The following is a 12394-nucleotide window of genomic DNA, read 5'->3' on the forward strand; positions in this document are numbered from 1 at the left end:
CCCAGGATGACGGGCAGGCCCCTCTCTCTGTGGCCCGTCCCCAGCTGCTCTCCTGCCCTCTCCCCGGCCGCCTTTGCAGCCCTCTGCAGATGGGGTGCACACTACAGCCTGTGGGCCAAACGGGGCTCCCTCCTGTCTTTGCAGAGCCAAGCTCCTAAGCTGTCACTCAAAATGGCAGAGAGTCAGCAAAGGACACGGCTTCCTCACAGTGAAAACGTGTGGCATCCTGTTTCCACGTCCACTAAGCACTACACAGTGCACCCACACCTGGCCTCAGCTGTGTCCACGCCTGGTTTTAAATGACAGTGATAGCGTTGAGCAGCTGTGACAAACGACATATGACTCTGTAAACCAGAAGACTGACTGCCCAGCTCTTCACAGCAGCACCTGCTAAGCCCTGGACACCCCGTGGCCACTACAGCCCCAGGAGCTTCGCAGGACCTGCCCTGCATGGGATGCTGCTCCTCTGAGGACCACAGGACCTGTCCCTTGGCCTCTTCCCAACTGTCACCCCTCACTGGGACTGTGCCTGCCATCTCCCCCACCTCTACAGACCCCCAGGATACGGGTACTCCCATTTAACTTTTTCCATGTGGACTGAAGCCATCTGCCATTGCCTGACCGATGTACAGGTACCGTCCCTAGAGTCCCAGATATGAACCATCATCATCCCTGATGATCCCTGCATCCAGGAGAGGACCTGGTACACAGTAGGTACTCAGAGAATGTTTATTGAGTGAATAACTGATTGTACCGTAGCACAAGGAGTAGGCCCAGAGGATGGGAGCAAATCACAAATGTGACCCTCCCACAGGAAGTCCTGTTATACTTTTGCTCAGGAGGGGCAGCACCCTCTAAGCCCTGGCCCACAGCCTGCAGGAGGCCCCCAGATGAGGGGAGAGGGCTGCTCCTCCCCTGGGGCTGAGCTGCTGCTGGTCCACACCATGACAGCCTCCTGCTGGCTCAGGACAGAGGTCCAAGCTCGACCTCTGGAAGCATCACAGCAGCTCTCAGGGCCACAGGACCAGCACATGACCACAGGCCTGGACCGTGAGTCCTTGGCTTCCTTCGAACCTCATTTATCTAGCTACTCACTTCTACGGTACTTCACGGAAGTGCTGGTCTGCAACCGCTGGAAATGGGTCGAAGGGGCCTTGAGCATGGAGACCAGGAGACCACTGAGCCAGATGTCCTGTCACTGGGTGGCAACTGGACGGTCCTGGAAGCAAGACATGAAGGTGAATTCCTCTGCCTCACCGACAGCCCTGGGGACAGGAGGCTCCTCCACGTTCTCCCTCTCCTCACAGAGGTTCAGCGCAGCCCTCTCAGGCCGGATATCGGGACTGATGGAGGGAAGCACCCGCCCTCTGAGGCAAAGCCTTTCCCAAGAGTCCCCCAAGCTGACCTCACTAAGCCCATGGGGGAAACCAGTGAAGAGGGGAAACTTCCTTCTAACACTGATAGAGGGCTCCGTTAGAACAGCCAAAGAGGAAGGGACCCAGAAGTCTAGGCCAGGCGCCCCACCTGGCCCCCACCAGGAAACACTCTGCACAGTGGCAGCTGCAGGCGAGGACTTGGAAGCACCTGGGCTGGCCTGTGCCCTGCTCGCGGCCCTTGGAGCCGTCTCCTCTTTACTCACAAGGCTCTTCAGAGAAGGCCTGGAAGAGCCAGCCTAAACCAAAGCCACCCAGGCCCTCTTCTGGGTCACCCAGAGTCAACTTTGCTCTCTGTAATCTCCTTATCATGCTGAATTCCCACCCCACCTATGGTCCTCCTGCCATCTGTGATCCTGGGGAGCATGAAAAAGGGCGGCTTGTCCTGCGCATGCAGGAGTGTGCCCGCCTCTGTGGGCCTGGACAGGTCTCTCCAGCAGGAATGAGGGGGGGGGTCCCCCCAAGAACTTCCTGTCCCTTCGTCTGGGGCCACTGCTTAGACAGTTCTCCAGGGCTCTCCTGACTTGCAAGTAATGACCCTTGGGAGAAACCAGAAACCACATTACAAAGTTTTGTAAATTAGAAAAATAACAACGGGACCCAGTGCAAGTGGGTGCATGAGGGTTTGTGGGGATTTTTCACCACATCTGGAAAAGGAGTCTGCCATATGGGTCCTCTGGGACAGGAGGGGAAAGTGACGTTGGGGGAGGGCACTTGGAAGGGGCTCAGCCACAGCTCATTCCCTGTCCATCTCTCAAATTGGGGGTACTTCCAGCCCTCATCAGCTTCCTCTGGGAGCCACTGGGCTGCGGCTGTGCCGGCCACCCTTGCCTTTGTTCTGCAGCTGGCTGTCCCCAGGGCCATCTCCCCACCCCTCCAGCCTGCCAACCTAGAGTACCTGGCCAGGGAAGACTGGCAGCTGGGAGGGGAGAGCCTGGGCACCCTCTCCTGTGCTTGCCCCATGGACCCTCCTCCCAGGTGCTCCATGTCCCTCCATGACCTTGACCACCAGGAGTCTGTGGCCTGGCCCATGCCCTCACCTCCCAGTGTCCTGCTTGGATTTGGGTGTACACACCCAAGGGTGACCATCTTAACCCACCAGTCAGGCTAGCAGGGTGGGGCCAGTAGTGGCTCCAGGTGTCACCTTGTCTAGAGGGCACTGGGGGGCGGCGGCTGGGTCTCCACTGACAAGCTCCTATCCACCTTCTGACCTTTCTTGCTTTGACAAAGCTGACCCTGACCCTGACCCTAACCATGAACCGGAGCCTGAGACACACAAAGGACGGAGCGTCCTGTCTGCAGACCTGAAGGAACAACGGTGGCAACTGTGGGGACTCAGCCCACTATGCCCTCCCCAGGACGCCTCCACTGGGGACTCTGGGGCGCAGGTCCGATGCCCCGCCCTGCCCAGCTCCTGGTGGCCTCGCCGTGAGGAGAGGCAGGGGGAGAGCTACGGGGCAGGGGCAGCAGAGCCCGGCCTGGACCACTGGTCCCTCCACACCCAGTGCCCACGCGGGTCCCCGCCTGACGGGTGCCACAGCCTCACCCACCTGGTGCTCTCCGCCGCTCCATCACGGGCACCAGAGCGCTGGGCGCAGGCCCACGGCCAGGCCTCCTCAGGCAGCTCCCAAGGGTGCCCCCAGGGAGGCCAGGAGGTCACCAGAGGCCTGGAACAGAGGCGGCAGGGGCCGTCCACGGCTCGGACAGCGAGGCCTCAGCTTTCTCGGCTCCCGCGCCTGTTCCACAGGCTGTGCCAAGTGTGTTGGCGCGTCTGGACCTTCCGTGAGGCCTCGATGGCCAAGGAGGAGCCGGGCGGGGACTGCGAGAGGGGCGGGGATTTCCAGAGGGGCGGGGATTTCCAGAGGGGCGGGGACTGCGAGAGGGGCGGGGATTTCCAGAGGGGTGGGGACTGCGAGAGGGGCGGGGATTGCAAGAGGGGCGGGGATTTCCAGAGGGGCGGGGACTGCGAGAGGGGCAGGGATTTCCAGAGGGGCGGGGATTGCGAGAGGGGCGGGGCTTTCCAGAGGGGCGGGGACTGCGAGAGGGGCGGGGATTTCCAGAGGGGTGGGGATTGCGAGAGGGGCGGGGATTGCGAGAGGGGTGGGGATTTCCAGAGGGGCGGGGACTGCGAGAGGGGCGGGGATTTCCAGAGGGGCGGGGATTGCGAGAGGGGCGGGGCTTTCCAGAGGGGCGGGGACTGCGAGAGGGGCGGGGATTTCCAGAGGGGTGGGGATTGCAAGAGGGGCGGGGCTTTCCAGAGGGGCGGGGACTGCGAGAGGGGCGGGGATTTCCAGAGGGGCGGGGATTGTGAGAGGGGCGGGGATTTCCAGAGGGGTGGGGACTGCGAGAGGGGCGGGGATTTCCAGAGGGGCGGGGATTGTGAGAGGGGCGGGGATTTCCAGAGGGGCGGGGATTGCGAGAGGGGCGGAGCTTTCCAGAGGGGCGGGGATTTCCAGAGGGGTGGGGATTTCCAGAGGGGTGGGGATTTCCAGAGGGGCGGGGATTTCCAGAGGGGCGGGGACTGCGAGAGGGGCGGGGATTTCCAGAGGGGCGGGGATTGCTTGAGGGGCGGGGCTTTCCAGAGGGGCGGGGACTGAGAGAGGGGCGGGGATTGCGAGAGGGGCGGGGATTTCCAGAGGGGCGGGGATTTCCAGAGGGGCGGGGATTTCCAGAGGGCTGGGGATTTCCAGAGGGGCGGGGATTACCAGAGGGGCGGGGATTTCCAGAGGGGCGGGGATTGTGAGAGTGGCGGGGCTTTCCAGAGGGGCGGGGATTTCCAGAGGGGCGGGGATTTCCAGAGGGCTGGGGATTTCCAGAGGGCTGGGGATTTCCAGAGGGGCGGGGATTTCCAGAGGGGCGGGGATTTCCAGAGGGCTGGGGATTTCCAAAGGGCTGGGGATTTCCAGAGGGGCTGGGATTACCAGAGGGGCGGGGATTTCCAGAGGGGCGGGGATTGCGAGAGGGGCGGGGATTTCCAGAGGGGCGGGGATTTCCAGAGGGCTGGGGATTTCCAGAGGGCTGGGGATTGCGAGAGGGCTGGGGATTTCCAGAGGGGCGGGGATTTCCAGAGGGGTGGGGATTTCCAAAGGGCTGGGGATTTCCAGAGGGGCTGGGATTACCAGAGGGGCGGGGATTTCCAGAGGGGCGGGGATTGCGAGAGGGGCGGGGATTTCCAGAGGGGCGGGGATTTCCAGAGGGGCGGGGATTTCCAGAGGGGCGGGGATTTCCAGAGGGGTGTGGATTTCCAGAGGGGCGGGGATTGCGAGAGGGGCGGGGATTGCGAGAGGGGCGGGGATTTCCAGAGGGGCGGGGCTTTCCAGAGGGGCGGGGATTTCCAGAGGGCTGGGGATTTCCAGAGGGCTGGGGATTGCGAGAGGGCTGGGGATTTCCAGAGGGGTGGGGATTTCCAAAGGGCTGGGGATTTCCAGAGGGGCTGGGATTACCAGAGGGGCGGGGATTTCCAGAGGGGCGGGGATTGCGAGAGGGGCGGGGATTGCGAGAGGGGCGGGGATTTCCAGAGGGCTGGGGATTTCCAGAGGGCTGGGGATTGCGAGAGGGCTGGGGATTTCCAGAGGGGCGGGGATTTCCAGAGGGGTGGGGATTTCCAAAGGGCTGGGGATTTCCAGAGGGGCTGGGATTACCAGAGGGGCGGGGATTTCCAGAGGGGCGGGGATTGCGAGAGGGGCGGGGATTTCCAGAGGGGCAGGGATTTCCAGAGGGGCGGGGATTTCCAGAGGGCTGGGGATTTCCAGAGGGGCGGGGATTGTGAGAGGGGCGGGGATTTCCAAAGGGGTGGGGATTTCCAGAGGGGCGGGGATTGCGAGAGGGGCGGGGATTTCCAGAGGGGTGGGGATTTCCAGAGGGGCGGGGATTGCGAGAGAGGTGGGGTTTGTGAGAGGGGCGGGGATTTCCAGAGGGGCGGGGATTGTGAGAGAGGCGGGGATTGCGAGAGGGGCGGGGATTTCCAGAGGGGCGGGGATTGCGAGAGGGGCGGGGATTGCGAGAGGGGCGGGGATTTTCAGAGGAGCGGTGATTGCGAGAGGGGCGGGGATTGCAAGAGAGGTGGGGTTTGTGAGAGGGGCGGGGTTTGCGAGAGGGGCGGAGTTGCTAGAGGGGCGGGGCCGGGCCTTCTCATGTGCCCTGCTCCAGATTGTAGGAGACCAGGAGGGTCCATCAGGACAGAGGCTCATTTGTAGGGCAGAGGCCCCTGTAAGTGAATGCTGCCTGCTGATGGGCCCCAGGGCAGACCCATAATCAGTTGAAGGCAGGTGCCCTGCCCAACGCTGCAGGGCTCTCTGCAGAGGGCCTGATCTGTGACCTCTTGATGTGGGCATCCCTGCCTCCTGGGGGCCTTGGAAGGACTGCAGAGTGGATGATGGCCCCACAGGCTCACCTGGGCCTGCTCCATAGCTCAATCACCGCCCCGCCCAAGTCCCCCCACCCAGCTCCCCATGGTGTTGATCCCGAGCACCTCCTAGCACACCACCCACCATGGCAGCAGTGACCAGAGGACTCCCTACAGCCCATTCCCAGCAGGGGCTGGAGTCGCCCTGTGGCTAGGAGAGCTGGGTCTTCACCCTTGGTCCAGATCTCTCCAAGGGTTAATCAGAACCAACTGAGGGGAGCCTCAGCCTCTGCTCCCGTCACCTCCCCTCAGCTGGCCCCGCAGCTGCTGCTGCTGCCCCAGGGCCACGCACGTGTGGCTTCCTGAATGTTCTCTGCCTAGGGTTCCGCACTGCTCCCTTCTGCGCCTCCGCCCAGAACTGCCACGTGACATCTTCAAGGAGGACCTCGCCGACCCTTCTTCCGTGTGCAGGGCCAGCTTCAGCCCAGATTCCGCCGCCCTCTCTGGCTGTGGTCTCCTCCGCGCCCGCATCAGGGCCGGGCACCCTGTTGTACTTATGCTGTCCCCATCTGTCTCCTCCCCCAGAACCTACATCAGGCGCTAGGACCCGGCAGTGGCTCCATCCACATTTACCGAAAGCATCAAATAAAAAGCTAGGAAATAAACGTAAGGTATAATATTCGATTAAGCTGAATTCTTCATCAGTGAGCACCTTAATTTTTAGATTCTACCAACTACCAGGTTGAAGAAGCCAGTCGATAACATTCAGACACAGGAAACCCTGAAAATGAAAATGGTTCAGCCATTTAATTGAAATATAAGAAAATTTATTCCAAAGCCATACCCAAAATGGACAATGAAATGCATCCCTTTCAAAGTCTTAAAAAAAAAAAAATCAGACTTGACATTTTAAATATTATAACAACTTGAAGACCTTCTTTGGTCCCACCTAAAAGTCTGATCGAATTCCATAACGAAAGTGTCAAACGGACATTCTTGTTGGTATAAAATGTATTCTAAATGCTAAATATTCAAATAGTTTTACTGTGAAATCGTGCTAGATTTCTGAAATTCTCAATAGTCTGGGGAGCCCCATTTCCACGTGTTGTAAAAGCAGGTAAGAAGATAAATGGTGACACTTCAATTTCAGAGGTCTCTACCTTCCTGACGCGGGCACAGCAGGGCCTGGTGCAGGGCACCCGAGTCCTCCCATGTGGGGACTCTGTCCCGCACCAGCAACTGGGGCAATACCTGTCATTTAAAAATGCATAATGCCGTCGTTCCTTTTATAGAATTTCAGAGTCAAATCGGAGCTTTCCCCAGAGTGATGCACTGTCTTCTTCTCTTAGTACATAGCACTACTCTAGAAGCTTGTGCTAGTTCTTTGAAGGAAACGTCAGCAAACTTCTGTCAAGTTCTAGATACAGACATTTTGTCTGGAACATCACTTCTCCGTTGCATGTTCTTTTTTTTTTTTTTTTTAACAACTCTAAAAATTTTAAAAACATTCTTTCATTTTGCTGTAATTTGCTAATCCCCACTTTAAAAAACAGAAGTGACTACTCTCCAATTAGATGACTCAAGGGTTCTTCAATGTGAACTTCACATTCTGCGGTGCAAAAAAAAAAAAGTCCACAGCTTCTCACGGCTAGATTTATAGTTCATGAACAGGAAGTAATGAGTTGGTTCCTGGAGTTGAACTTCATTTTGGTATTCTTTTTCATCGATGTCACTTTTTTTTTTTTTTTATGGATTTCATTTGATTGGATAATTCACATGTCTACCTTTTTATTGTCTTATTTTGTTAGGGGAAAAAACCTCTCTGTTTGGCCACTGAAATCTGTACAGACAGGAACACTTGCTGCTGATTTAAGTAGATGTGCTCTCTTATGCAGCCACAGATACCTGCACGGTGGAGACCACTCTTTCCCTGCAAATTCAACATGACGCTCTCCGCAGCCACAGGAGTCAGTGCAAACCAGCCACAAGGGACTGATTGGGTTTATCACAGAGTTGTTAACGTTTGAGGAAAACGTAACTGCAATATGCAATGTCTGCGGACCTGTTAACACAGTGGCAGGTTTCGCTCAGGTGCTCAATGCCCACAGCCTGGAGTGGGCTGGACACTGATCTGCAAGACACTCCTGTAGCCTGGCACTGAAAATCACGATGTGTGTGCATGCGTGTGTGTGTGTGTGTGTCCTTTCCTGACAGCGTTATGAACAGATAACGGCAAGCAAAGGAGCCATTCTTGAATTGCCCACATACCAACAGGTCATAAGAAATTTTACAAAAACAGTTACAAGTTTTTAAAGCTGAGAAAGTTGAAAACTTTGGTATCCCTAAGAAGAAAGCTCAATCACCCAGTTTTAAACTATAAAAAAGTCCATTTTTCAGTGCAAAGTTATTGCTGTTGTAGCCGTGACACAACAAACACATGAAACAAAGACTAGAAAACACAAAACGTCCTGGAAGTAGTTTGGCCTGGAAAAGGTCCCGTGGCGCTGTGTTGCCAGGTGGTGTGCCGGGTGTGGGAGCTGGGCAGAACCTCTTCTTGCCCACAGACCCGACGCCCTCATAACTCGTCGTGAGACTTCCTAAAGGGCCACTTGGGGTGTTGCAGTACCTGGTCGGCAGCCTGAAGGACAAGGCGCAAGAATTCCTCTGCGTCGAAAGAGTAGTTGTTAAACTTCTCATGATCAGACAGAGTTGGGTGGTCACTCTGTGGGAACAAGAGAACACAGATCCACAAACTACTGAGGGTGGGCTTTCCTCACACCCAGGGAAGTACTGGACTTTAGCCAAGGCAGCTCTTTCCACTGAGGCTACACATCCGAGGTCGGCAAACTCTAGAAAGGTCCAGTGGCAATCAACATTTTCCACCTGCTGACCGTGTGACCATAGGTTCCCAGTCTGTCACTCAGCTCTCCACTGAGCGCCCAGGCAGATATGGGTGACATAAACAACACAAGCACAAGCGTGGCCACTCCTGGTAAAATCTACTTCCCAAAACAGCAGAGGACCAGCTGCTGATTCCTGCTGTGCTGATCCACTCGACCTTTCTCTGCCCAGATTTCATAAAACTGTCTTAGAGATATTAGAACTTTATCCAGTTTGCCAAGGTCCTATATGATAACTCACTAGTTGGAGAAGAACAGTCTTATCTTTGTATTGCCATTCGATGATCACTCCGCTTTAATAGGCAGACACTTTAGACTGTTTAAAATGATATGAGTGAAGCAGGAGGCATCACAATACCACAACTTAAACTATGCTACAAAGTAATAGTAACAAAAATGGCATGGTATTGGCACCAAAATAGACATGTGGACCAAACGGTACAGAATAGAGGACACAGAGACAAACCCACATAAATAGTTATCTCAGACTAGACGAAGGAGCCAAAAACAATACATTAGAGAAAAGACAGCCTCTTCAACAAATGGTGGTAGGAAAACTGGAAGTCCATATGCAGCAAAATGGAACTAAACTTCTATCTCTCACCATGCACAAAACTCAACTCAAAGTGGATCAAGGACCTAGGAATTAGAACAAAGATCCTGAGGATAATAGAGGAAAAAGTAGGCCCAGATTTTCATTACATCAGATCAGGCCCTGACTCCCTTAACAAGACTCCTAAAGCATAAGAAATAAAATCAAGAATCAATAAATGGGGTGGACTCAAACCGAAAAACTTCTTCTCAGCAAAAGAAACAATCAGTGAGGTGAATAGAGAGCCTGCATTTGGGGAGCAAATTTTTGCCACATGTGTGTCAGAAAGAGCACTAATCTCCAGGATATATAAAGAACTCAAAAACCTTAACACCAAAAAAACAAACAATCCTATTAATAAATGGGCTAAGAAGCCAAACAGACACTTCTCAGAAGATACACATTCGATCAACAAATATATGAAAAAATGTTCAACATCTGTAATGATTAGAGAAACACAAATCAAAACTACTCTAAGATGTCATCTCATGCCACTGAGAATGGCAGCTATCAAGAATACAAACAACAATAAGTGTTGGTGAGGATGTGGGGGAAAAGGCACACTCATACATTGCTGGTGGGACTGCAAATTGGTTCAACCACTCTGGAAAGCAGTATGGAGATTCCTCAGAAAACTTGGAATGGAACCACCATTTGACCCAGCTATCCCTCTCCTCGGTCTATACCCAAAGGACTTAAAAACAGCACACTACAGGGACACAGCCACATCAATGTTTATAGCAGCTCAATTCACAATAGCTAAACTGTGGAGCCAACCTAGATGTCCTTCAGTAGATGAATGGATAAAGAAACTGTGGCATATATACACAATGGAATATTACTCAGAATCAAAAGAGAATAAAATCATGGCATTTACAGGTAAATGGATGGAGTTGGAAAATATCATGCTAAGTACAAACTGAGCCAATCCCAAAAAACCAAAGGTCGAATGTTCTCTGTGATAAATAAATAGTGATCCATAATGGCTGGGGGCATGGGAAAAATGGAGGAACTGTGATTGGGCAAACGGGAGGGAGGGGAGGAAGGGGTATGGGAGCAGCAAGATGGAGGAATGAGATGGCACCATTACCCTAGGTACATGTATGACTACACATACGGTGCGACGCTACATCATGTACAACCAGAGAAATGAAAAGTCATGGTACAACTATGTAGAATTAATCCAAATGCATTCTGCTGTCATATATACCTAATTACAATAAATAAATGAATTCATTTAAAAAATAATAATAAAATAAAATGATAGATCTTACCTTCTCCGGACGAAAGATTTTGTCCATCTTTTGCCAAGTGATGTAGTGGATGCCTCTCAGCCGGGCCAGGTCTAAGTAACAGCGTTCATCTTCACAGTTGTATCTGGGGACACAAGGTGTCACGACACCAGGCTTTGTCCAGGGTTTATTTGCCCAGTCCACAATTCTATGTGGAAAAGACATGTAGCACCCAAATACGCTCTTGTAAAAGCTTTTGTAAACAGCAACATTGAAAAAGATGATATTTTTAAAATTCTCCGAGTTGGGGCTGTAGTTCAGTGGTGGAGTGCTTGCTTAGGATGCACCAGGCCTGGGGTTTGATCTCCAGCACAAACAACAAAACAAGGAACTCAATAAATAAATTCTCAGAAGCTTGCCTTAACCTTTACAAAGCAGAGTAAGATCAAGGGGCGGAGGGGACTGGCCTTATTCAGTGGGACCCACTGCCTGTGAACTTGACTCTGTCTTGAAACAGGTTACGTCTTTGCACAGGTGGAAGACCCCAGGTCAGGCAGCCAGCTAGCCAAGGCAGGACGTGGAGCCTGATGCCAGGCTCAGGGCGCCAACGTCCACCTTTCCTTGGTGACGTTCCTCTCCTTCCTCCCGTCTTCCATCCTGCTGCCCCCACTAGGAGAGATGCATTGCTATCGAACTCACCCCCATCTGGAGACCTCTCCAACACACAGTCTCGCAGAGCACTGGAAGTTTATGACAAGGTTCTTAAATCAGAGCCTCCTGTTTAAATAACGAGTCACTTCATTTTAAAAATGAAGCCATTCCACCAAGATATTCAGATACGCAGAGGAGAAATAAAATAACCGGGATTGCTGTTAGAGTGTTTGGAAGCAAAGATGGGACATGGTGCTGACCACATTGTGGGAGGGAAGACCATGCCCCAAGGTGACCACCGAGGTACAGGCACGCCCTGACAAGCATTTTCTCCGTGGCCTGGACTTCCTGAGCAGGTAGCCAGCGAGCACTAGAGGAAGCGGCAGGCGAGGGCTGGGTCGTGCAGGAGACATACAGATTCCCTCTTTTGTAAAATCTTTCCAGTGCTGTGGACGCAACCCAGGCCCCGCACAGGCTGAGTCAGCGCTCGACCAACTAAAGCCGTGCATCCTCAGCTTCAGGTTCTCTCAACACAGTCATTATGCTGACGGCTGGAGACGCTCGCAGTGGGAGAGGCAGGCAGGAGGGAAACTGGGGTCACCCTGGGGAGCGAGCCGGGGTGAGCAGGTGAGCTGCTCAGAGGCGCACCGCCAGGCTGCCGAGGACCTCCCAGACTCCCGCAAGGCACCAGGTGCCTGGGAAGACCCTGTGACGCTCAGAGTGACAGTCAGCAGTAGCCACCCCCCAGAAGCCCCAATACTCACAGTTCGAACACGACAGCCCAGTCCGGGAGGAACAGCAGGTGGGTGAGACCTGCTCCGTGCATCCCAATGAATATGTCGGTGTTGTGCGTGAACCTCAGTTGATCCAAGAACGCGAACTTTCTGTAACGTGCCGAACACAAGAGGGTGAGGAGCAGGGAGGAGCCCTGGGCTGGGGCTCCAGGGAACGTTTGTACACGTGCCATTCCTGACTGAAGTCACACTCCACCCCTCCATTTTCTCTTTTTCTTTTTGCCAATTTCAAGCATACTCTTGTAATCAACAACTTAATTTCCTAATAATTCAACATTATTCTAAGTACGCTTGTCTTTTTATTTTTTAAATATGTTTTTAGCTGTAGACGCACACAATGTCTTTATTTATTTACTTTTCTGTGGTGCTGGGGGTCGAACCCAGTGCCTCCTGCATGCTAGGCAAGTGCTCTACCATGGAGCCACAACCCCACCCCTCACTGGTCTT

General features: G+C 53.8%; 1 protein-coding gene across 4 annotated transcripts in view; it reads right to left on the reverse strand.

The window, feature by feature from the left end:
* Window positions 1–6485: 6485 nt before the first annotated feature.
* Eogt (EGF domain specific O-linked N-acetylglucosamine transferase) overlaps window positions 6486–12394 on the reverse strand; it is a 30389-nt gene continuing 24480 nt past the window's right edge. For 3 of the 4 annotated variants that reach the window (XM_076841127.1, XM_076841126.2, XM_076841128.1), the window contains exons 17-20: window positions 11918–12037; window positions 10545–10647; window positions 8405–8500; window positions 6486–6559 (exon numbers count right to left, since the gene is read on the reverse strand). In XM_076841127.1, coding sequence (XP_076697242.1) covers window positions 6506–6559; window positions 8405–8500; window positions 10545–10647; window positions 11918–12037 — 373 coding nt within the window. In that variant the 3' untranslated portion in view covers window positions 6486–6505. Of the gene's footprint in view, window positions 6560–6627; window positions 8501–10544; window positions 10648–11917; window positions 12038–12394 lie in introns of those variants that run through there. The other variant, XM_076841129.2, reaches the window with a different exon arrangement.

The sequence above is a fragment of the Callospermophilus lateralis genome, chromosome 20 (genome assembly GCF_048772815.1).
Source record: "Callospermophilus lateralis isolate mCalLat2 chromosome 20, mCalLat2.hap1, whole genome shotgun sequence".
NCBI classification, from domain to species: Eukaryota; Metazoa; Chordata; class Mammalia; order Rodentia; family Sciuridae; genus Callospermophilus; species Callospermophilus lateralis.